This window comes from Lactuca sativa, chromosome 8 (assembly GCF_002870075.4).
Source record: "Lactuca sativa cultivar Salinas chromosome 8, Lsat_Salinas_v11, whole genome shotgun sequence".
In the NCBI taxonomy this organism is placed as follows: Eukaryota; Viridiplantae; Streptophyta; class Magnoliopsida; order Asterales; family Asteraceae; genus Lactuca; species Lactuca sativa.
Window position 1 is genome coordinate 47,415,426 of NC_056630.2, and position 26,273 is coordinate 47,441,698.

General features: G+C 35.6%; 1 protein-coding gene across 1 annotated transcript; it reads left to right on the top strand.

Moving 5' to 3' along the window:
* Positions 1–346: 346 nt before the first annotated feature.
* Positions 347–1,846, top strand: LOC128127700 (uncharacterized). Its single transcript, XM_052766375.1, has 2 exons — positions 347–1,121; positions 1,212–1,846. Exons 1-2 carry the CDS (start codon positions 347–349, stop codon positions 1,844–1,846), a joined length of 1,410 nt encoding a protein of 469 aa, XP_052622335.1.
* Positions 1,847–26,273: the final 24,427 nt, after the last annotated feature.

A 26,273-nucleotide genomic window follows, 5' to 3' on the forward strand; every position in this document is an offset into this window, starting at 1 on the left:
AATGGTGATGGGAAGTGGTCAACAATTGATGGTATGCGGTATTTGTGCAATGATGGGGCATTATTCGGATAAGTGTCCCACTCTTGGAAGTGAACCGGAAGATGTGAATGCAATGGAAGGATATGAAGGTCAACCAAGACCCATGGGATTTCAAAACAACTCTAACCCAAATTGGAGGAATAAGCCAAACAATCCATACCCACCAAAGCAAAATCCACCAAACATTTTGATGATACCCCAACATCCGCAATATCCTTCCCAAAAACCTCCATATCCATAAACATCTCACCTCCCTCCAAATTACCAACCACGTCATTAACAAGGCCAATCAAGTGGTACCCACCAAATGAGCCTCCAAGAACTTGTCGCTTCTCTTGCTCAAAGCCAAACCCAATTTCAACAGGAGACCAAGAACACTTTCTCCAACATTCAAGCACAAATTGGAGACTTGGCCACTGCTCTCAACAAGATAGAACAAAGGGGTAGACATCCATCTCAAACTGAGAAGAACCCTAATGCGAGTGCAATAACTTTAAGAAGTGGGAAAACACTTGGAAAAAGCAACCCTAAAAGAGTTTCAAGAGAAGAAGAAGATGAAGTCATCATTGTTGAACCTTCAAAAGTTGTAGCTCCCCCAAAGGAACCGGTTGTGCCAAACGTTGATCAACCCGACTCTTCCAACAAACCCATCAAACCATTAGTCATACCACCACCTTTTCCTTCCCGATTAGCCTTTTCCAAGAAGATAGAGGAAGAAAATGAATTATTTGAAACTTTCCGCAAGGTCCAAATCAACATTCCACTATTGAATGCTATTAAGCAAATTCCAAGTTATGCAAAATGCCTCAAGGATTTATGCACTAAGAAGAGAAAATTCAAGGCAAATGAAAAGATTCAAGTCAATGCAAATGTGTCTACAGTTATCCAAAAGAAGTTACCTCCGAAATGCAAGGATCCGAGAATATTTGCTATCCCTTGTACCATTGGTGATTTGCATATCGAAAGTACCATGTTAGGTATTGGAGGCTCGATCAATGTGATGTCATATTTGGTTTTTCAATCTCTCAATGTTGGATCTTTGGAAGACACCAGAGTAATCATTCAATTAGCAGACAAGTCAAGTGTGTCTCCAAGAGGAGTGTTGGAGGATGTGTTAGTACAAGTTAATCAACTTGTTTTTCCGGTGGATTTTTATGTCATTGATCTTGAAGAAAAGACTCCTTCCAAATCATCTATGATCCTCCTTGCAAGACCTTTCATGTATACCGCTCACACAATCATTGATGTCCATAAAAGAAAGATAACTATGGAGTTTGATGGAGAAACCATTCACTTCAACATCTTTGAAGCAATGAGGTACCCTAGCAACATTTCTCCATTGTATCGGGTTGATGTGATTGAGCCAATAAACGAGATAAGCCGTAATGTATGCACAAACAAGATACTCATGGCAGATGATTGTAAGCCTAAGAGGGAAGCTCAAAGAAGATTGAATCATCCAATGATGGAAGTGACCAATAAGAAGATAATTAAAAGGTTCAAAAGGTGCAAAGAGAAGAAAAAGGCATTTCATGACAAACACATAACCCAAAAACACTTTATTCCGAGTCAAAAATTTCTTCTTTATCATTCACGCTTAAAGCTATTCTCAGGAAGGTTGCGATCTCGATGGCACGGACCTTTTATTGTTATAAAAGTGTTTGATCACGGTGCGGTTGAAATAAAGATTTTGGACACAAATCAAATATTCAAAGTGAATGGACACCGCTTGAAACCGTTCTATGAAGGATTTGAGACGGGAGAATTCGACAAAGTAACATTGGAAAACCCAAATTACGAAGATTAACGGAGGCGGGGCTATGTCTTGGCAAAGACGTTAAACAAATGCATTGTAAATAAATAATATCCGCTTAAGGTTTTGGGTGATTCTAAGCTTGAAGTTGGTCTAAAAATAAGCATATTGAAGTCTAGCAATGATCTTGGTGAAGTTTGAAAAATGCTAAAAATTTGAAATTTGCGCGGATGCCCGTGCAGTCGTTGCACGACCGACCCCCAGCCACGTAGATTCCGAGTTCCAAATTACCCCAACATGGGATGTATTCTGATGTGTGCGCGCGGCTGCCCCCCACCCGCGCAAATGTGTCACTTCGTAAGAAAATTTTGAGTCATTACATATGCTTCCTTTGCACGACCAAGCTTTCATCCATGTGTATTTAGGTGGCCAAGAACTCCATCCCCACATCATTGTGCGACCCATGTGTTGCTTCCATACCGTCCTCGCGTGCCTCCTCCATTTTAATCCCGATGTGATCCTTCCTTACTCTCGTCCTAAGCATTGAGGACAATGCTTAATTTTAAGCTTGGGGTGAGGTATTCTTTATCTTTTATTATTCTTATTTTTTTATTGCATTTTAGCTGTATATTTTTGCATTTAGAGTAAGTCATTTAGGTCATTCATAAAAAAAATTGCATAAAAATTTCAAAAAAAAAATTGCATATTTTGTTTCTTTCTTTTTTAATTTTCATTCTTTTTAGATGCATTCTAGTTTAAGTTCATGCATTTTTGTTCTCTCTTGTCTTCTCATCCCTACATGTACCATAACGTCGAGTCATAAGTATTGAATCATAGATTGGTCCCGGGTCTTGATATGGAATTCCTTGTATTTGATAAATGGGACACGTTTTGAGCCTCACAGACCATTTTGAGACCGCTTGGGTCTAGGTGCGGAGGGATGTGGTTGGTCATGCCAATGTGTGCGAGCAAAGATTAGCCCGGTATGGTATTTTAAAGATATTGAAGTCTCGCATCTTAGTTTTGGGGGGGAGTACCCCTTAGTACTCCCGAGTCTCGTCCGAGCCTTGCTTAGTTAGATTCTCACCACCTTTTTAAGATAGGTCATCATTTTTCTAGGGGTCTAGAGTAGATAGTTAGATAGATTTTGTTTATCACACCTTGCATTGAGGTGCTTGATGAACTTTGAAGTGAGTCCCCCAATTCACATCTTTTAGGACCAAGTTTTTTCGGTAACACCCATTTTTGAGTCATATCCCACCCTTTTTAGTTGATCTTGGCATATTGTCAATAATTATTAGGTGCTCATGTTAGCCTCCATCCTATGTTACATGGTGAAATTCCTTAGACCTTCAAAGAAAAAAGACAAGAAGAAAACACAAAAAAAAATGAAGAAAAATTGGAAAAGTGAAGACAATAAGAGATGATAAAAGATGATTCAAGAAAAGCAACAAAAACAAAGAAGAAAAAAATGAAGAAAAAGAGCAAAAAAAACGACGAGAAATCTGAATATCAAGCAAAAAAAGAGGCTGAAATCCAAATAATAGAAGTTCAATATTGAAGATTTGAGTTGCTAGGTTTTGAATTAGGTTAAGTAGAGTTTTTATTATTTTGTTTTATTTTTGATTTTTGGTGAGAAAAGGCCCCGACGATGAGACGGTAGACTGTAAAGGATAGTACAAGGGAGAAGCCTCTGAAACCATATGTTTGCCCGGAGGCCGTGCTGCAAAGCCCTATTTCGTTATTATACACTTTAGACTGATAGATGTAGGAACCAGAGTGTGTGAAGAGGCGCCTTTCCTTCGTGCACTATGGTCTGCATTGGTGATTTAAAGTGCCCCCACTGGGCGCATCTTTGTTTCCTTTGTCTTGCACACCGTGACTACATCCAACCGTGATCTATTCGTCCATCAAGTGGTTGAGAATGTGGTTTATGGCTCTAAAGCGGGGAACATTTTGAAGATGCATAGGGTCCATGAAGGACTAATTCTGACCATGTTTACTGATGTTGACCAAGTTCTATGGTATCTTTCTTTTTCTCTTTTTAGTTTAGCTCATCCCGAGCTCATTTTAGTCTTGTTCTAACTTGAGGACAAGTTAGTTTTAAGCTTGGGGTGATTTGATAGCTTATTTTATTTCCTTATTTTTATTAGTTTATTTTAGATTTTTAGCTCCTTTTATTACTATTGCATTGTATAGTCTTTATTTTCTTTATCATGGATCGTATTGAGGACTTTTTATTTTGCAAGAGGAATCTTGCAGGGTTTTGGAGCTTATCGCGATTGTGGATTAGAGTGAAGACGGACTTGTGGGCTCTCTAGGCGCTATTGGTCTTGGCAGATCCATAAAAGGAGATTTGGGCTTAAAAAGATAAAGGTTTGGATGAAGTGGGCTTGTGAAGATGGATCATGGATAATTAATTTGGGCTTGGAGCATCCATTTTTGAAGCTAAAAGATGATTGGCTAATTTAAATCACATGGATATGGAGGGGACCAAAGGAATCTTTGGTAGTGGAAGGGTGGAGTGGAGGAATGAAGGACCAATAGCATTACAACAACATTTGCGCGGGTGGAATTTTCGTCGCGCGGGTACCCGCCAACTGCCCAGTTTGGGCATTTTGGTCATTTGGCACACCATAACCTTGGGGGATCAGATCCATCAGCTACACTCTTGATTTTTCACTGTTGGAGACCTGGAGGAGGCTATTTTGAAGCTCAAGACTCATTTATATTCATCTTTCCAAGATATTGGTAGTTTCTTTATGCAATTAGACTTTGGTGATTGTTATTTTGTTGCCATGAGTGGCTAAACTCTCTATATTGGCTAACTTTGGTTAAAACCTTTGAATGTTTGTGGGTTTTGAAGGATTCATGTTATATTATCAATTATCTTATGTTTATGGTTCTAGATTATATTTCTTATGCTTATTTAATGCGTTGATCATGAGCTTGGCACTTGAATGAGCTATTGTTAGTTTATTTCTTTGGTTTTGCATTGAATCATTGAATCAACTTAGAACAAGGGCTTTATGATGGTAAAAATCATCTCTAGTTTATGAATCATAGCTCCTTTATGGATGTGTAAGCATTGACATCCTTTAGGAATTGGGGATTCCTTCTTTCTTAAGGCTAATTAACTTCTTGGGTTCAATTGCTTCAATTAAACCCTTGATTTTTATTAAGAAGGTGTGTTTGGGCTTCCCCAACCTCCATACTACCTAATATGAATCTTGGCATATCATGCTTCATGATTGCTATAACGAATTTGGGATGAATGATAAGCTTCATGTTGAATCCTAATGATAAAAACACAAATTTTCATTGTGTTGAATTGCCTTAGTTAACCAACTCTCTCCAATATTTGAGCATCTCACTATCTTGCTTAATTGCAAGTTTTTAGTTATTCAAGTCTATTAGTTTTCAAGTAATCAAACACCCCCCTTTTTAGTTTAATTGTAGTTACTTAGTTTATTTACAATAGTTCTTTTAGATTGCATTGGTGATTGAATACAACCATTTCCCCGAGGATCGATAGCCCTTTTTACCATTATATTACGTTTTATTTGCAAACGAAGGGTGTAATTTGCTTGGTGTGCTTGACATCCCGTGAAAACTCAAGCCAATTACAACAATCTTATTCTCCAAGTAAAAGACGTTCCACAGGACGAAAAAGAAAAGTTAATCAATAATATCAAGGCGATGAGGATAATTAGTTTGGTTTTCCTCCAAACACGTTTCGTCTGGTGAGTTCTTATGATACATCAAAAGAGATATGGGACAAGCTGAGAGAACTTTACTCGAGTGATGCTGATCTTGAGCATTCTATTTAGACACTACTCCTTTCAGAATTTGGAGCCTTTGTCCAGAAGCCTTAGGAAAAAATGGTTCAAACTTTCAACCGATACAACCATCTCTTGAGCAGGATGATAAAACATAAGATAGGATGTGAACTGATACAACAAAAGGTCATGTGAATGAATGGCTTGAAGTCCGAATGGAAAGCAGTGGTGTCAACTGTTAAAGCACACAAATAGTTTAAAAGCTACTCCTTAGCAAAACTTGTGGGGATTCTTAGGTCCTACGAGGATGAAGTGGCAAAGGAAGGAAAGATAGTGTCTGGGATGGGATCTTTGGCCCTAGTTGCGAAGGCCAAGAAGGCTATAGAAGAAGAAGGTTCAGAGTCTGATATCTCCAATTGTGAACTCTCAAATGAAGAATATGCTTTCATGGGGTCCAATACTAAAAGGTTCGCCAAAAATAACTTTGGACGTAACAAAAACACAAACTGGCAAGGGATTTACAACTCAGAAAAGGTGAAGGATGAAAGTATCAACAACCCTCAAATGGAAGAAGTAAAGAAAGAGAAAAAGTTTATGGGAGACTCCAACTACGACTGTAACTATTGTCATGGAAAAAATCATCTGTCGAAGGAATGTATGTTGAAGAGAATGAATGAGAAGAAGGAATAAGTATATAAGGATGAAGCTTACTATCTTCGAAAGATAGATGAGCTTAAAACGAAGTAGAATGCTGACAATGCTAAGCCTGCTTTAACTGTGCAGGAAGATGATGAGGACTTTGGAAGAGTTTAAGTGTGGTCAACCGATTCGAAGGACGAAGAGGTTCGCAGACCCACACATGGCGGGTGCTTTGTCGCGAAGGATGAGTTCCATAAGTATGAGGGAAATTGTATGATGGTTCGTAGTGACGTTTCGGATAAAAGAGGATACGCCACTGATGGCTGAAAGACTTCGGACAACTGCTTTGCTGCAAAATCTGTCTCCGAGCAGATCAACGAATGTGAGAAAGTGATGAACAAGGTGCATTCTACTCTCGAATCTCTAAATATTACTGTATCTAGTTATGAAACTCAATTAGATTATTTAAAATTTACAATCTCTAGTTTAAGTGATAGTTTAAAGATAACCCATTTAAGTAATACTAACTTAACTGATCAAATCAGAAGGATAACATAAAAAAATGTAGAGAGGCGGATGTGGATTGAGAAGTTAGAGTTGGAGTTATTTAGGTCTAGGGATGATTTAATTTATTCGCAATGATACAGTTTAGAGCTTTTGAAACAACGAAACATTTTTTGTTTGATTGCTAAACGTCTTTATTCTAATATCACTCAACTACACATTGACTATGAAATAAGGAAGAAAATCCATAGAATGATTTTGCCCTTTCTAGAAATGAAAGAGGACAAAATTGATGCAGACTATTTCATATGCAAATCCATCATGTCATCTGACGAAGTCTTTGATTCTTACAGAATTGGACTGGACAAAATTGAATCTTATATACAGTCCAAAGACCATAAGAACATGCTGAAACAAATTTTGAGCGAAAAAGATGAACAACAAATTAAATCTGATACTGTACATAAGTTTAATTCATTATGCACTAAATTGAGTTCAGAAAATACACTTAAAATTGAAAATGTATCTGAATTTGATGATGATAGTGACATGAGTGAGATTTCTGTGGAGGATGAGGTTGATTATTCAGAATTTGTAAAAAGTGAACTTGAACTTGCAAAAAATTTGATTTCTGAAATTCAGTTGAGTGTGTTCGCATTTCTGAAAATGATTCAAAAGTTTTAAACGAAAAGGCAATTGTTTTCCCAAAGGTTCAAACTGTTCCGAACCAAGTTTTTGCAACTTACGGACTTAACAAAAATCAGGCCAGAGAACTATCGTCCCTCGTAAAAGAAGACAACGCTGGTGGGTGTGACGAATATTTTTGGTCTGCCCACATTGACAACACAGCTGAAACCAAGGTCTCTCAGAAATGACGTCTTGGAAGAAGAAGGGAAGATATGTGATAGAAACTTTGAACAAGGTCAACTCAAGCTACGAGAAAGGAAGTCCGAGTGGAGCCAAACATGTTCCAAATGATACATCATCAGAACAAGCTGAAACACCTGTTAGAAAGTCGAAACCTAGGGCTAGTTATCAGAAGTCCTCTGAGCAATTTGCGGCTCAGAAACATCAACGCAATGCTAGATATAATAAAAATCTAAAAGAAAGAGAGCATTTCTGGGGATCCAGAAATTCCAAGTTTGTTTATCAAGAAAAATCAGCAAATCTAAGTGCAAAAGTCTCTTCAAATCTGAATCCTAATAACTTTTCGAAACCTCGGTCTACTTCTTCACCGATTTCAAAAACAAAAGTTTATCGAAAACCCCCGTTTTCAAAACAAGCGAAATCTTTTGAGCAAACAAAACCTAATTTCTCTCGAAAATCTAATGTTTCCCAATCTGCCAAAATATCGAAAGATAAAAAGGACAAGGGAAAGGTTGTTTTGGAGTCAAAAGTTCCTTTCAAAAACTTCGAATCAAACTTGAAAAATGAAAAAAAAGAAGCTTGAGAAAAATATTACTAAGCAACTAATCAAAGATAAGCAAGGAAAAACCTCTTTTTAAAGGAATCCTAAAGATGACATGATTGTTGTTTTTTAAAATAACTAAAAGATATAATTCCACTTTGATTAAGCGATCTTACGTGGTTGATGAAGCAATAATATTTCATGTTTCTGTGAAAGCCTCATGAGGACCCAAACAACTTTGGGTTCCTAAATCTCTTTAAATTTTGTAGGTGATTTGTGACAAGCAGTTTGACTCCGAATGATATATTAATAGTGGTTGATCACGTCACCTGACAGGAAGGAAAGAAGAGTTAAGAGAGTTCAGATCGCTGAAGGGTGGAAGGAGAGTCAAATTCAGAAACATCTCACTCGGTGAAATTAAAGGATATGGAATGATCACGAATGGGGAATTGTCCATTCGAAAGGTTGCTTATGTGGAAGGCCTGCAACACAACCTAATAAGTGTTTCTCAATTAGTTGTAGGTACCGGGTTGAAAGTGTCATTCGATGATGAGGGATCTGAAATTATCGAAAAGGAGACCAAAACAGTGCTTGTAAAGTCCAGGCGAAAAGGCGAGATGTATCCATTAAATTTGAAACATATCAAAGGAAATTCGGCCATGTGCCTTCTTACAAAAGCACCTTTGGACGATAGTTGACTTTGGCACCGAAGGCTCTCACACTTAAACTTCAAGGATATCAACAAAATCGTGCTAGGTGATCATGTGCGAGGTTTGCCACTTCTAAAGTTTGAGAAACATCATCTCTGAGCAGCCCGCGAACTTAGAAAGCAGAGCAGGAAGAGTCATTCAACAATTATAAACACCAAAGTGATCAAGCCACTTGAAGTTTTACATATAGATATCTGTGGTCCATCTTCCATCAAGAGCCTTGGTGGTAAAACGTTTATTTTAGTTATTGTTGAAGATTTTTCTAGATTTACGTGAGTTTATTTTATTAAACAAAAATCTAAAGCCACTCCTAAGCTCAAGGACTTTATAAAGCAGATCGAGCTTCAACTACAAAAGTTGGTTTGTAACATTCATAGTGATAATGGTTTGGAGTTCAAAAAACAAGTGTTTGAAGAATTTCTAGCTGAGAAAGGAGTAGCTCAAAAAATTTTAGCTCCTTACACTCCTCAACATAACAGGGTCGTTAAAAGGCGAAACCGGTCTCTGTGCGAAGCTGCAAGAACCATGCTATCGTTTGCGAACTTGCCACTTTATTTCTGGGTAGAAGCTATCGACACAGCTTGTTTTACACAAAATCTATCTCTCCTAAACAAAAGATTTTCCATCACCTGTTATGAAGTTCTTAATAAAAGAAAACCTAATGTTTAGTTCTTTCATGTCTTTGTTTCCAGGTGCTTCATTTTTAATTCTAAAGAACAAAGGAACAAATTTGATGTGAAGGCTGAGGAAGGAATTTTCTTGGGCTATTTACTGACTTCGAAGGCATATAGGGTTCTCAACAAAAAGTCGAAAAAGATAAAAGAAACCTACTATGTCACCTTTGATGACTCATATCTTAAGAAGTTCCAAACATCGGATTGTCAACAAGAGGAGATCTTTCCAGTGCAGAATCCCATGACCATTTCACTCTCAAACCTTTATGATGAATTCCTAAACTTATTTGAAGAGCCAGAGAAAGCAATCTCTTTGGAATCCAAAGCAACTGATAACAAGGAATATGAGATCAAGACGATCATTGATGACGTTGCGGAGGATCTTGAAACCGAGCCCTCAAGTCCGAAAGACTATGATTTTCCATCTCAACCACAAGCTAAAAATGCTCCATTTTAGGGGGAGGGTTTTGCTTCTACACCCACCTCAAGCACACCCATTCAGGGGGAGCATTCAACTCCTCCAGTAAACCACGAAAGTCTAATCTAGGGGTGGGGGGATGCAGTTCCAAACGAAGAGCCAAATCCATCATTCGAGGGGGAGAATGCGGATACAAATGATGATTCGAATGCTCGGTTTGAATTTGAAGAAGTAAATGCTGAACTGGATCCATCCTATGATCCAAACTACCCTCCACTAATCAAATGGACCAGAGATCGTCTAAATCTATGTTGATGACATCATTTCAGATCTACTAATCCTACATTAGCTGTTCAGTTCCAAAAGTTGATGGAAACTAAGTTTGAGGTAAGCTCAATGGGACCGATTAACTTTTTCCTTGGTTTGAATATAAGACAGAGTTAGGAGGGAATCTTTATCAACCATGAGGGTTATATGAAGACCTTACTTGCGAAGTTTGGAATGATGGGAGATTCGAAGGCGAAGGTTCCAATGGCATTAAGAACGAAACTAACATCATCATTGGACAAACCAGCTGCTGATATGACTCTCTATCGTCAAACGATAGGTTCATTAATGTATTTAACTGCTAGTCATCCATACATCATGTTTTATGTTTGCTATTGAGCTAGGTTTCCAGCAAATCCTCGCGAACCCCACATGGCCGCTGTGAAAAATATCTTCAGATATCTTGAACGAACTACCTTGCTCGGAATTTGGTACGCGTCAAGCTCAGGGTTCTTTGTGTAAGCGTTCTTTGACGTTGATCTCAGAGGTTGCGGTCTAGATAAAAAAAAGTACGACAGGGGGATATCAATTTCTTGATGGCAAACTCGTAAGTTGGCAATCTATGAAGTAAACATGTGTCTCCTTATGGACTACTAAAGTTGAGTACATTGCAGCAACCTCTTGTACTTCACAATAAGTAATTTGGATACAAAGTCAGTTTCTTGACTATGAGATTATTATTAACCGAATCTCCTTATACTATGATTCCGAAAGTGCCATTCGCATCTGTCACAACCCAGTGCAGCACTCCAAGACCAAACACATTGCACTGAGATATCACTTCATAAAAGATCACGTTGAAGATGGAAATGTCAAAATCCACTTTGATAGACCGTTGATCAATTGGCCGATATCTTTACGAAAGCCTTACTGTAATAAACCTTCAATAGAATACATCAGGGCTTAGGAATGATAGAAGTTGAATCTGTTCCGAAACCACCTTCGTAGTTTGTAAGATTTAACTGCGAATGGGTCCAAACGCTAGGAGTAATTCGTAGTCTACTGTTCACACTGTTAATTGGTCCGAACGGTCGGAGCCACTCGGAGTTCACTGTTCATTCAGAGGTTCGGAACTTCTTGTATACTCTTTGTACACTCTATTTATTGCTACTTATTTCATTTTTACTGTTTCTATTTATTTTTCAGAAAAATCAAAAATCCAAAAGTATTTTATTTATTTATGTTTTTATTTATTTTTTAGAAAATCAAAAACTCAAAAATATTTTTTTTAATTTCTATTTTATTTCTTTTTCAGAAAAACTCCAAAATACAAAAGTATTTTCTTAATTTTTGTTTTATTTCTTTTGATGATAATATTAAAATACCAAAAATATTAGATAATTGAGCAGGACTGAAGGAACACTCTCAATTCTGAATAATGGGACATGTATATATTCCAAAACTTTGCACTAGTTAAGTGTCCCAAGAAGCATGTTGTCTGAAGCCTCTGAGACTCTATGTTCGAAGCCTTAATGAATCTATAATACAAATCGCTTCTTCTCAATCAGGCTAACTAATTACATAACTCATTGAGCTACCTTACTCTTCTCATATTGAGTTAAGAGTTGTCTGCTTGGTCACTTTCGTATAGCAGAGGTACATTTTTCTTCGGAACCACCTCCCACTATTTCTTCATCATTTTCATTTCCATAAACGTAACCCTTGAGACTCTCAGATATTTCCATTCAGATTTTTCTTCTGTGTTTATGATCTTAAATTCGTTATCACCACAAATTTTGATGAAACCCACAATCCAACACATATCTCATAATTGATGGTGAACAATTCATATGTTCTAGCTTTTCACCATGGAATTAACGAATATCCACCTTCATGGTTAGTACCTTGAAATCTCTTTTTATTTTTGAGAGATCTTAATGAAATGTTCTAGACCTAAGACATTTCTTCCTAGAAGATCTAGTTTTTATTTTTCTTGAGATCTCTATATTATCCAACCACTCAAAAATTTCCAAAGCATACTTGTTCTTTTGACTACACTTGTCAGACAATTACTTCTTCCGAACGTTCAGACTTATGCTGAGTTTCGGAGTTTGGTCGAAGATGAAGCCACCCTTTTGCCTTATTAAAAAGAAGCATTTCACTGTTTCTCAACAAACAAATGATCGTAATTCAATGGGACACCACACAGGCACTTCAGAGTCTTTCTTGACTCCGAAGGAAGAGATCGTTGCCCGGGATCCGTCTTCTTTATGTCAATTGAGACATCACTAGAATCCCCTATAATTATATTGATTTATTTCTTTATCTTTCGCACACTCTTGCACGGAGAACTTTGTGACTTTCAAAAAGTCTGGTTCGTAGTCCTAATCGTTACTTTCAGATTTGGAGTACAAGAAATGGTGATCAATTGCGAAAGTGAGCAAACGAAACGGCGATATTTAATGGATAAGATTGCAATTTTGGTGCGTGAAACTGACCCTAACATCACGCTTGACACATGCCAACCTGTCATGCCATTTTAGGCGCTTTTTTAGTGATTTTGGAGCGCCAAACGTTGATTTTCTCACCTATCATATTTTATATAAGGAAATTCAACGCTTCACTTTTATTCACTGCTTTCAAAGAAATTATCCTTCCGGCACAAGAAAACCCATTTTCTCTCTCAAGGATTGTTCATCACCGTCTTCAACAATATCCATTGCTGCTGCTTCTTCAGTTGATGAACAAATCACTCAATCAACATTACTGGGCATTAAGGCTAACCAGAATCTCATCTTGGACCTTGATCCATCCAAGTATGATGCCTTTCTCCAACCGTTGATCGAATGCCTAAAATACTCTCCTCTGGCTACTGCTCTATCAAAGACAGAGAATGTTCCTTTGGCTCTTCTCTCCAAAGCTTTCTCTACTGTCTGTTATGATGAGAGTACTACAACTATCACTTTCGAGTTGGGTAATCAACAATCCTCAATGACAAATTCCAGATTTAGTCACTTAATGGGGTTTCCTTCTAATAGGGATTTGCTTGATCCAGAAACCATCTCCAATTTTGCTATTCTAGAGATGTTTTACAAATGGGTTACAAGGAATATCTTGTCGTCATCTCCAAGTTCAAGAAGCCTAACCTTCCACGTATTTGGAATGGGCTTTTTACCCTAATCTTCAAGAGTTTTTCGGAAAGGGTGACCGGCTCAGACAACGCAAGTAAGCTTTTTCTCATAATCATCTATGTTGTTTACTCAGGAGTCAATCTCGATTATGGTTCAATGCTTTCGGCTCAATTTTTCCAAAGTACACTTTCTATTACAAGGCACAACGATATATCTTGTGCACGATTTTGGTCTATTATTGTTCGGAAGGCTATCAATCGCCTCAATATTCTAGTAACTGGGGGTTCAATAATATTTGGCATTCTCGTTTTCCACACTTCAAATGTTATTCTGTCAGATAGTTCGTGGTTTACCTTCATCAGATCTATTCCAGAAGCGATGCTTCAAAACGTTCCAGCTGATAGTGAATTTATCAACGCATATGGCAGACAATCAGCTTCGGGTGCTCTCCCTTTAACAGTTGCAATACGACAGGTTTTAGAAGAGGCTAATAAGACTAATAAAGGGGAAAGCGAAAAACGAAGGTTGGACCCTCCGAGCCTACTCAAACTAAAAAGAAGAAAGTCAAGTGAATCACTCGCAAGCCCATAACGCCTACACCAAGTGTTGAGGAGGATTCGGATTCTAACACCATCTCTGATATTCGCACTCACGAGCAAGTTCAGCACGAAACCGTTGCCACAGCTGATACTTTGCATCCTATCATTTCGGAGCCATCAACAACCAATCTTGAGATAACATTTTTAGTGCCCACTTCTGTTCCAATAACAGATGACTTTTTCCAGGATTTCTCTCCACCTTCTCCTCCTACAACTACAACTCCGATCACAATCGCTCCATGTCCACATGTCTTTGTTGGAGTTTTGTAGCCACAGATCTCCACTGCTCATACTACTCCACTGTTCATGGACTCAACTACAACAAAAACAATGACCACTAGTACTCCACCGGTCACTGTCAATGTATTTGATACGGGGGACGGGGCTTCTGGTTTCACTTTTGGTGCTGATTCTTTTCCGATATCACCACCTGGTCAAGATGATCTGGATACAGTTTTTGGTGATGATCAGGACGAGTTTGAAAACTTTCACTACAATCCCTTCCATGTACAACAATCTAGTGATAGTGATGCTCCAATGTCTCATCGTCAGTTCAAGCTTCTTCGAGAAAATCTAAACACTTTGTATGAGTCATCCAAGCCCTCTTCAAGCTCCGAGTAGTATCTTGCAACTCGGAAGGCTTTCCTGGACACATTGACGAAAGAGCATGTTGCGAACCTTGAAAAATCTAACAAAGATGTTGAGAGTTCAGAGAACACTTGCAAGGACACGACATTAAAAGTTGAAAAACTATTGTATGATGTTCAAACCTTCATGGGTGATTTTAAAGCCTCATTTGAATCCAACACTGCCAACGCCAATCAAGTGATCACCAACCCTGGGAATAATCTCTTAACAGAGAAAGCAACCCTTACGAAAGTTCGTATAAATATCCTAGATGATAACACTGCGTTTAAAGCCTTTATCTCCTCCAAAATTGAAAAGCCACAAGAAGATCTGGCAACAAAGAGCAAGATCATGAATCGGATCGCCATTAAAACCGAAAAGATAAAGGTTTTGTGTGTGAAGTTGTCTCATGCGAATCAACAGATCAATGAGCTCAAGTCTAAGAAAGCAGTGTTTAAGAGTTGTGTGGCTGATGTGAACGCTCAGTTGCACAATCTTATTGAGACTCGTGATTCACACAATGCTAGTTAGAATTGAAGGTGTTTCGGAATCTTCTATTCCAAAACAAGGGGGAGAACCTGCAAGAACTTCCGCTATTGTAAAAGAAACAGGTGGTGGAAATGATCAAGAACAAAAGCCAAAGTCAAATGAACCGAAGGATAATGTATCTTCGAGTTCGATAAGACAAGAAAATTTTATTGATGACAGTGATGAGGAGGAAAAAGATGAATATTAGAAATTAAGAAGGAAGATTTGTCAGGCAGAACTTGACAAAAATCATCGCATTGTTAAGGAAGCTGAAGAACGAGAGAAGGCTACTCGAGAAGCTCAAGTCACTTTGGAAACTCAGATGCTTTTATTTCCTTTGTAGACCTTGGAGCGTATATTGAATGAGGCAATTGATAATCTAAATGTGTATTAGTTAGAGCCAGTTGTGTCATTCGAATTGGAGAACAGTTTGGACTCGCAGCTTGATCTACCGATTACTCTGAAGGCCTTTCAGTTTTGGTGTTTTGACAAAGTTGCGAATGTTCCTCTTTCTGACAACGGTGCTAATCAGATGCTCTTTTCTTTCTATCTGAAGCACATGAAGCCTCAATATGAAACCTGGAGCTCAAAGAAAATATCTGTTGTGAAGGTCTTTGGCCTTATTGAAACCGAGAGCTTCCTGAACGCTCGTTTAAAAGTTGCAAGAGGACCTACGAGTTTAGTGTTCGAATTTACTCTTGCTGATTTGCCATGTCTAAACCCGTATGATTGGATTTCTCATGTTCATATGCTATTGAAGGATGAACAGAAATTTGGAACGATCGTGGCACATCTCAAAATAATGTTGGTCTCGTACATCCATGAAGTCGGTAAGATCGATGTGGAGATTGCAACAGTCCTCTAAAAGAAGCCAATAGCGTTGCCCAAGGAAGCTCCAAAAGATTTTAAAAAGATGAAGCTGGGGAGAATATGAAAATATTGCTGGTGTATGGCTTTCCAAATAAAAGAAAGGGCGGATGCTAATTTTCAGAGAGTTTGCTTCTAAATTTCTAACAAGCATTTATACTCCACTTCTTGTCTGCAATACATTTTGGAGTTCATGGGTCAGTGCAAAGCGAACAGTGTAGGGGACAAGAAATGTTTCTATGATATGATTAACTGGTACATCCAGGTTCACAAGACTTTGCTGGGCATAATGCCGAAACTTTTTGTAGTTCAGAAGCGCCAACAGCAATGAATATCTACCATCCTTATTGACACAAAGGGGGAGATTGTTGGGTTATTTAGTGTTGTGTCAATAATGTTTTGTAATGTTTATAGTCCATCTTTGTAACGAACTAGGCCTGTCCACCCGATTTTTAATGTGCCAGGGTTAGACTATTTATAGCGCATGCATGCACCATGATTAGTATCGATTGTACTTAACCTAAACTGCCTTTACATTAGAAGTTTTTAATCAAGCTCCTCTAAGGTAGTGGTTTTTTAATAATTCAACACATTTTTTATCATTGTGTTCTTGGCTTTGTTCATATACCTTTTTAGATTCTATCAATCTATTATTTATTATTCTAACAACAACACCTTCCTTTCAATCCCTAATCAGATATAGCCTCTATTTTGAGTTTTTGAAATTCTTGTGGTCTTTTTGGCATCTTGAAGGAGAAGGAAACTCCCTTGACTCATAGATTTAGCTTTCAAGCCTCATCATCATCCCCTAGCATATTTCTTGACCATTGTAAGTGTCAAAGATCCAGGCTTTATGTTGCATGCTTCTAGATCTAGGCTCTTTGTCCCTTTTTCTTCATGTTGTTGAAGTTTGGAGGACTGGATTCCATAAAATTGGCAACTTTATGGATTTATATGTTCAAGATCTAGAGTCCTATGATGTATTTGGTCTCATGCATAAGTTTGAGTTCATTTCTTTCATGTTTTGACCTAGTTTGGAAGAGACATGCATGCCCATAAAGCATCGATTTTTATGATGTTTTAGGTTGAGGAAATCCTTTTGGAAGTTATGGACTTCTGGCTTTGGTGATTAAGTGCTTATTGAATGAGCTCATGCATTTAGTTGCCATTTAGGACCTAGGTGTAGAGATCTTGAGTTATCGGAATAACTTAATGGCTAAAGTTGGGAATTTCTTCCATCAAAACCTTAAGAAAGACTAGATCTGAGATTTATAGCTCTTGTAGTAGGAGGAAAACAACTTAATCCATTAAGCTATTGAGACCCAGTTTCCACGATGTGACATTTTGACCGCCACGACGTGGCGATTGGGGGATGCTTGACTATTTTGTCTTACTCTGCCACGCCTTGGAACTCACTGAAGTTGACTTTGACCATTGAATTTTTTACTTGGTTGAATTTTGACCATTTACTAAGGTTTTACCTTGTATGGTTTATTAGGAGGTGCATGTCACCCGGTTCATTGACTGTGAGAGATGTTAGTTGTTGACTACGTTTGCAAGGTAAGTATTCTCACTATAATATGTAGATCGCTAGATTGTCTTTATGACTCTTGCATGAAAAAATTTGGTGGATCATAGCACCTTTATGAAAAACTATGGTTGGTTCACAACACCTATATGAAAGACCGTGGTTGGATCACAACATTTGTATGAAATACTATGATTGGATCACAATACTTGTACGAAAGATTGTGGTGGGATTGATAGATTCCAATTTATGAATAATTTAGGATAGTTTTTATTAGAATTTTGCATCATATTTTATTTTATTTTGATGTTAATTAGCTTAAATATTTTTCAACTCATGTCATTCGTAAAAATTCCCGTATCGCTCATGTTTTTATGTTGTTTTCAGATAATTCGAGTGGAGTAGTACTTTGGGAGCAGCTTTGGATGCGTTTGATGGAGCATTTGAATTAATTGGTGATTGGAACTTATTATGGATTCTGAGGAATTCTTGGAAGCTATTTTTTCAGGAAAAATTCAATCGAATTGATCAAACGAAGACAGATTGCTACATTCTAAAGCCTAAAGGATGTTGATGGCAACTTTGTCCCACTGTCAGTATTTTGACTACATCTCATGAATCGTAAATCCAATTAAGGAGACTCAAAATGTTCCAGAAAATAAACAATATTTCAGACGACTTTCATGTTTACTTAAAATGAATAATTGAGACCGAAACGTGTAAAAAAGCCAAAAATGCGATCGTATTTTTGACTTCTACGATCGCATAAAGTGGTGAAGATTGTTTGGGTCGAAAAATGTCATCTGGGAATTTTTATTGAAAAATGCGATCACATGGAAAGAAAATACGATCACGAGACAACGGTGAGTGAGAATAGACACCCATTCAACATTCCTTTTATAAGTTGTTTCTTTATACTCTCCTTATAACACGTCTTTGTGAATGTAGCCTACTAACAATTAACTGACTTGTCTAATACATATAATATATTAAACTTTTAACCATATAGAGTATAAGGTGTATTTTTTTAATACGAGGTTCAAACATTAATTATCTAAATTATCATATAATTAATTAACTAACTTAAACCAAGAATGAATGTATAATTATCCTTTAATTATTCTTATAATTAAATTAATTATTAAATTCATAATAGATAATACAGTTTAATATATCTAATTAAAAGTTATCAAATTAGGATATCTCATAATAGTTTGGGTTTTATTTAGTATCACAAAAGGAATTCAAAATTCGGAATCAATCAGAATTAATACATGATAATTACCAAAAATAATACCATAAATTAGATTAGGAAGATAATAACTGGAAATATATCAAATCATTTTTCACGTTGTGACATAAGCATTGTCACGTCATGAGAACAGTCTTTTTGTGAAAAATAGGTTTTAGTTCGATTCATCGCATGTGCAATCAATGTTAGATAAGCCTAAGCTTTCATACCACTGATGAGTTTAATAGAAAACAAAATTGTACGATGCGGAAAACAATTAACGATTAATAGGGTACATGCATCATATAAAAGATCTATGTCATACACCTAGATAGCAACATAAAATGAACTACTAAAATAGCATAACTCTAGTGTAATTCGAAAATTACAAAGTATAAGTTACATACCTTTTGGTTTGTTAGTGTTAAAAAATCACACCAATCCTTGTAGTTGTAGAACTTGCAAAGCTTAGCACAAAAGAGATGATGCCTCCGACGACTTGTACCTAATTTGGAGAAAGGAAAGAGGAGCAGAAATTCAGTTCTAAGAGGCTTTGGAAGAGTAGATGAAAACTAGAAACCCTAGGGTCCTATTTATAACTGATAAGGAAGCCTTGGATAACCCTAATTCAAATATAATGATGATAATATCTCAACTATAGTAATTATATAACTCCTTAATTATCAATAAGGATCTTTCTAGAAACCCTAAATACATAGCCAAAACCGGATATGCTAGGAGGGTTCTAGAATCCCTCTCTTGTGTTGGATTAAGTGTCTAAGAAAATAACTAAATTACTATAATCTTATATTATTATCAAAGTCCTTTTGGGCTCCCTTCAAACCTAGTAAATGACTCAAATGCTTTTTAGAAAGAGAGAGAGAAAGAGAGATATTGACTTTATAATTTATTATATAGTTACTAAATTAATTGGATATCAAAATAAATGATTGATTAATATACTATGATAATAATATATTAGAAATAATATTGTTTAATTAAGAAATAATTAAAAATTAATTGGATTAATTAAAAATAGAAGGACTAAAGGTAACAATGTTCTAAAGTTGAACATTGACTTATTCTAGAACCTCTCAAGAGGGGGTGGGGTGATTTATAGAGGGTTTCTAGAGTTATTCTTAGGCTTTAAGGAAGCTAGGGATGCCCTAGGGAGGAAGCAATATGGTAAGGGTTATCTAAAAGGAATCGACCTTACATACAACCTTGCTCACACCTATATAAACCACTACGGATATAGGATTTTGAAAATCATCTCATTCTAAGAGCTTAGATTTGAAGTTATTCCTTCTTCTTCTCTTTCCTCTTTAGCTTACAATTTCTTGGGTTTGGGTATGAGCCATTAGATGCACGAGACTTCTGGTGCTTGCTTTTTGAAGACCTACAAGAAAGGATTACTAGTTTATTTGCTACAATAAACTAAGTTATGAATTTTCTAATAATCCTTTATTAATTTCAAAAATAGAAACATACTTTTAGGGTTCTTGATATTCAATAGTTGTTTGCAAATCATAGTGAGAACATAAATCCGTTAGGGTGTATGTGAACTCAGAGTTTATGTTTTTCCACAAAAATAAAATTTTGTAACATATATAACCCTTCCGTGGTACTAAATTCATTGTTCTCATTGATCTTGGACAAAGTTGAATAGATTAAAAATTAGGGTTTATAGAAACTAAACCCTAAGGTGGCAATTTTCAAAAATCCCTAGGTTTCTTGAAACCGTTGCCTCCACTATTATATATATATATATATATATATATATATATATATATATATATATATATATATATATATATATATATATATATTAGAAACCCTAGTCTCCTTTGCCCATCTTCGAAAATTGAGATATCCCTTTTAGGGTTTACCTTGTTTCCTTGTTTGTTATTTTAAAAAGCCTTAAAATTTGAATAATTAAAACCTGATAAACCCTAGCCTATTTTCGAAAATTAAGAGGCTTAGAATTAGGATTAAATTTGCATTATTTCATTAATTGTTTAATTGTGTATAATTATTTAATGCATAATGAATTAATTTAATTAATTGTTAATTAAAAGATAAATATTAATATATATATATATATATATATAATTAAAATATTAATATATTATATGTATAAGACAAAACAAGTCAAATCGCTAGTACACCTTCTTCACAAAGCCATATTATAAGAGGAGTTTAAGGAAGCGGCCTATAAAATGACCGCCATTAGGTATCTACTCTTACCCGCCGTTCTCTTTTATGGTGGAGGGTCGTTAGCTAAACGAATTTGATAGGACAAAATATCATTAATAAGTATAATGACATAAAGTAAGTAAACCATTTTTAAAAATCCCACTCTTAGTTACTTTAGGAAATATGTGAAAAGTATACTAATCCATGAAAACGCACAGCATGCTTTATATGTCATTAGTGGAGCGTGTTAGGTTAACCGGGAAACTAATAGGGACTACAAAGAGATATCATGGGCATCTTGAAAATTATCATTTTTGATGGAGCGTGTGTAGTTAACCGACACATCAATGAGAGATGTTAAATAGCATTGAGGTTGTCAAGCAGGTTTGCATGGTTATTCACATCTCATATGTGATCCTCGTCATCCTAGTCACAAAAGTTGGAGCATAATTCGAGATTAAACATGTCATTGATAAGATTCAATGAATCTCAAAGGACCTAGGAGTTTTATAAGAACGGAATTGATAAAAGCCTTACTTACTTAAAATAGACTCGAATTTGATTACGACATCATTCTTTAATGTTCGAATCGAAAATATGGAACCTAGCCTTAATTTAAAGTTTGAGTTAACAATTATGGATTAAACCAACTAACTTGAATTCTTTTTTTGGTAATTTTATATGTCTTGCACAGATAAAACTGTTCTTACTCATTCTTATAGAAATGGTTTTCCTCAATCTTTTAAGAGATGGTCTTCCAACTTCAAGTCAAGGTGAAATTGTTTTCCCTTCCTTAAGAAATGATGGAACTGAACAATATACTTCTTCAACTCTTCCACCTCCTTCTCTTGTGACTATCCCACCATCACGTTTTTTTTCTTAAGTTGAAATATATGAGACTACTCAATCCTTATTGGCATTAAGATGGAAACTTTGTGTGTACACATGTTCTAAAAATGAAATCGTACATTAACAAGTTGGATAGATTGGGTGTCAATTTCCCAAGGGAGCAAGCCATTGGTTTGGTTGTTCACTCGCTTCCAAATTCATATGATTAGTTCATTGAGAACTTTTATATGAGGAATATTAACGTGAACCTAACTGATGTGAACCAAATGTTGATTGTTGCTAAAGTAGAAATGCTTAATAGCACATCTGAAGCAAAGATCCTTATAGGGTCTAATTCCAAGGTTTCCATGGAAAATGACAATGGTAACAATGGTGATCTAGAAAAGATTTCTCTTCCCGATGGAAAAGGGTCATCCAAGATCAAATCGTTTGATCGTATGGTAAAGAGAAAGGCTAGTTATGGGATCGTTCCATGTATTGACCCCAAAGAGTCCATTTGTTTTTCTACCAATTGAAGGGACATTGGAAACAAAGCTGCCCAAAATACTTGAAAGATCTTAGAGATAGTAAAGTGAATTCATGTGACTCTAATGTAGGTACATCCATTATATGACTCCATTGTTTTATAAGTTCCTATTCATAGACTCTTAATACATGATGTGATGATCTCATTTTAATGGTATTAAAGGAACTAAGATAAAGAAGGAAGCTTGAGCAAGGTAAGCTAAATCTAATCATGAGAAATGGATTTTGGTCACATGGTTCAAAGATCAGAATTTGGAGCTACTATTAAGGAGTTGGGATAATTTAATAGATCACTATTAATCTTCGGAGATGTCTAAAAACACAGTTTTCATTTTATTCCTTGTAAGGACAAGTTCCAACTTTTTGTTTATTTTCAATAAATGTGAAATTTTGGTTTATTTGGTTGTCGTATTTTATATTTCCTTGAAATGACATTTATGCAAGTGTTGGTTATGTTTCTAATATTAGCAATATTGATTGTGTATTTAATTCTTATGATATCGCACGTGGTATTGTCATAATTGACAAGTGAAAAGAAACCTCATCACCAATTGGACAAGTACTTGGTATTGTACAACTCGTATTGTATAGTGTATGAGAATCTTGATCATTGGAAATTATAGCTAATTCATTGATCACATGTTTATGTCAGTCAAGTGAAAGACTAATGGATCCAGTACATGTTGATATGGATTATTTAGATCCACCACAAAGGACGATAACTCTATTCGTCATGATTTTCTGATGTTTCTGTAAATATGGTTGTGTTTATAAGATTAAGAATATTTCTAATACTTTGAATATATTCAAAAGACTAACAGAACGAATAAGAAGAATCTATTAAGTAGAAAGATAAAAGATTTTTCAATCTGATAAGAAAGGAGAATGCTGTAGTATAATGTTTTATGATCATCTTAGTGATTTTGGATTTATATCACAATTGATCAACAAAAATATATTAGTGCAATTGTATGACTAAGATGAGGAATCAGATATTGTTTGAAATAATTCGATCAAGATATGAGTCATACTTCATTCCAAATCAAGTTGTAGATCCATGCTCTAGTAACTATGAATCATATCTTGAAACTAACAAGGTTGAAAACACCTAAAAATATGTGGCGTAAGATGTTTTCTTACTCTAGCACATATAGAACTAGAGTTGTGATGTTTTCGTTAATCGACAAACAAACGATATACTAAGACCTATTCTATGAAGTGTTTTCTTGTCGAGAATCCCCACGAACTTTTGAAAATCTCTTTTATCTCGTCAATCAATGTTTCTTGAGAGAAAACTCATATGTCAAGAAGTCAGTGGGAGTCATATTGGTCTTGAGAGTTTCAAGAGTCAATCGACAATAAACTTTTTAGTTATCACAGGCACGTGACCTAAGGTTGATAACCTATCGTGTTTGGTTGACACATTCTTATTTTTTTTAGAGTTGGCAATGCTTATGAGTTTTACGTTTACATTTAACTACAAAAGAAAAAGCTCGTTGGTTAGTGAAAATACATTGATCAATATGGGTGAGTTGCTAACAACATGGAAGCACTGGTAGGCCTTTGTGCTGCTCAAGGACAAGAAATTTAGAATTGAGAAGTTTAGTCCATGAAGGAAATCTAGATTTCAATTTGCTTTTGTCCTAAACCATGTATTATGACTGTAGGTTGGAAATGATATATTTATATGGATAGGAATGTATGCAACATAAAATCTAGGTGACCAAGGTTTCGCTGTAATTCATGAGAATGATTGTGAGGAAATACTTTTGTTGATAGATTATAAGATTAGACAAAGATCAATATGGATATTGGTTGTGTTAATTGCATTATCAAATTCACAATATGATTACGACATCCCTTTTCATATTTCGAATTGTGAGGAATGGCAAGGAATTTTTTTTAATTTCAACACATATATGTACAAGTTCTGAAAGGGTTCAAACACACACATGTGCTATCCAATTAAGGTGTATAAGCTTAAGAAATCTAGCTGGATACTTATCAAAGAATCGCGGAACAGAAATCTGTACTTCAGTAAGAAAGTCACGAGTATTGATTTTTAGAAATCCAGTTCATTTATGGGTACATATCAAAGCTAGTGGGAGCATTATTGTTATGCTAGTATTACATGTTGACAATACTGTTCGTAGGAAACAATGTTTCCAATATGCAAATTGCATAGTTTGGGAATTGTTTTGCTATAGTGGAGTTAAGGAAGAGGGTAATCTTACTCTTTTAGATCTAAAGGTTTAGATCGTGTACTATAATATAACTTAGTCAAAGATATATATGAATATCTTGTTGAAATGGTTCAACATATGAGATTCGATATATGAAAATACTATAGCAAGAGCCTGAACATATATCAAATGCTTATGTGAGACATAATAAGTCAAGTCCTATATGCTTCAAATATTGGATCAATTACATATAATATAATACTCACTTATTCTAATTTTTTAAATGCTCAGAGAATTGTGAAGAAAAGGACTAGAATTTTGTGTGACTAAAGCTGTTAAATACATGTCAAGAACATTCTAAGGTTATACCGAAAGACTAGTTGTTTGTGGACAGATAGAAGTATGATATTAATTTTGAAGGACCATAGTGACACAATTCTCGATTGAGATAATCAGACTGGATGGTCATATGGGAATATGGAGATGATTCATAATAGGGGATAGTTGAAACATCTACATGTGATTTGGAAACTTTAATGCAAAGAGAAGTCTTCAAGAATTGTACCGTGAACTAGAAACTACCATGGGATTTTTTCTAGTAACAAAGTTCCAATGATATATGATGTAATATCGAATGATCAATCTTTGAGACTTTAGAATCCTGATATCATAGGAAGTTAATGCATGTTAAGTTGGAATTCCATAACATCCTAGATAGTGATAAGAATTTAGAGTTGTGAAATGAGAATCATTGGAATAATGTACAGTTGATATATTCACAAAATAAGGACCATATGGAGGCGTGGTATGCATATTCATAACATGGCATGACTGATGTTTAATTCTAGTGGTTAGTTGATTACTCAAAACATTATACAATGAATAAAGTCGTAATTATTATAGTGATTAAATAATAGAGATTATTTATATTCAACATAGTTAATTATTTTATTATTGTGTTTTACTTTGCATGTTTTACTTCCTGAATGATTTGATTATTCGAAATTCCACAGTCACTCATACTTTAGGAAGTAAGTAGTGTATGAAGACTGTCATGAATTGGATTGTAGATTGTTTATGGAGTTTAGAAATAGCAATTGTGTTGCTAAAATGTTCATGAGTACTTAGAAAATGGAGATTTGAGTATTGGATAACCTCACGATCAGAGAATTACTTCATGGATTATATCATGAGTAATTATGAGATGATAATATATTTTATTCTTAAAATGGAGATATATGAATTGTAATTTACAAGTTGGTTGTATATTGGTATTGCGAAAACGCATCAGTAACTTGATGTTATAAAACGTAGTGTCATGTGCAATTTGGTGAGTAAAAGATAAAAGCATATTAACCAAAGTTTATTTGTTGCTTTCTCCTTAACAGGAAAAGTGATATCTTTGGGCCCCTCAATGATTTCGTGTTGACTTATAGTGTTGAGCCCAGCGAGGACTAAATTGATTTGCTCAATTATAAGTCTTATGACGTCATCACAAATCAAGTTATCAGGAAATAGAATTTTGGATAATGAGATTGATTTTAATCCATGTCTTATATCCATATGATATCTTGTAGAACGAATGAATATTTGATCACTTATATAAAGGACAAATGTCTGATCAGATCAGAGTTCGACAGTTGTTTTGGAAATTACCTTTTTGCTTTTTAATTTAGAAGTTATACCTATAATTTAGTTTTAGAATAATCCAAATGGGAGACTGTTGGATTAGGTATCTAAGCCAATAACTAAATTAGTATAATCTTGAATTATTAACAATGTCCTTTTGGGTTGCCCTTAAACCTAGTAATTGACTGG

Bases quoted from the DNA above. Each gene is read 5' to 3' on its own strand.
- LOC128127700 (XM_052766375.1), top strand. From the start codon at position 347: ATGAGCCTCCAAGAACTTGTCGCTTCTCTTGCTCAAAGCCAAACCCAA. The intron at 1,122-1,211 runs GTGTGTCTCCAA...TTGATCTTGAAG, and splicing joins TCAATTAGCAGACAAGTCAA to AAAAGACTCCTTCCAAATCA.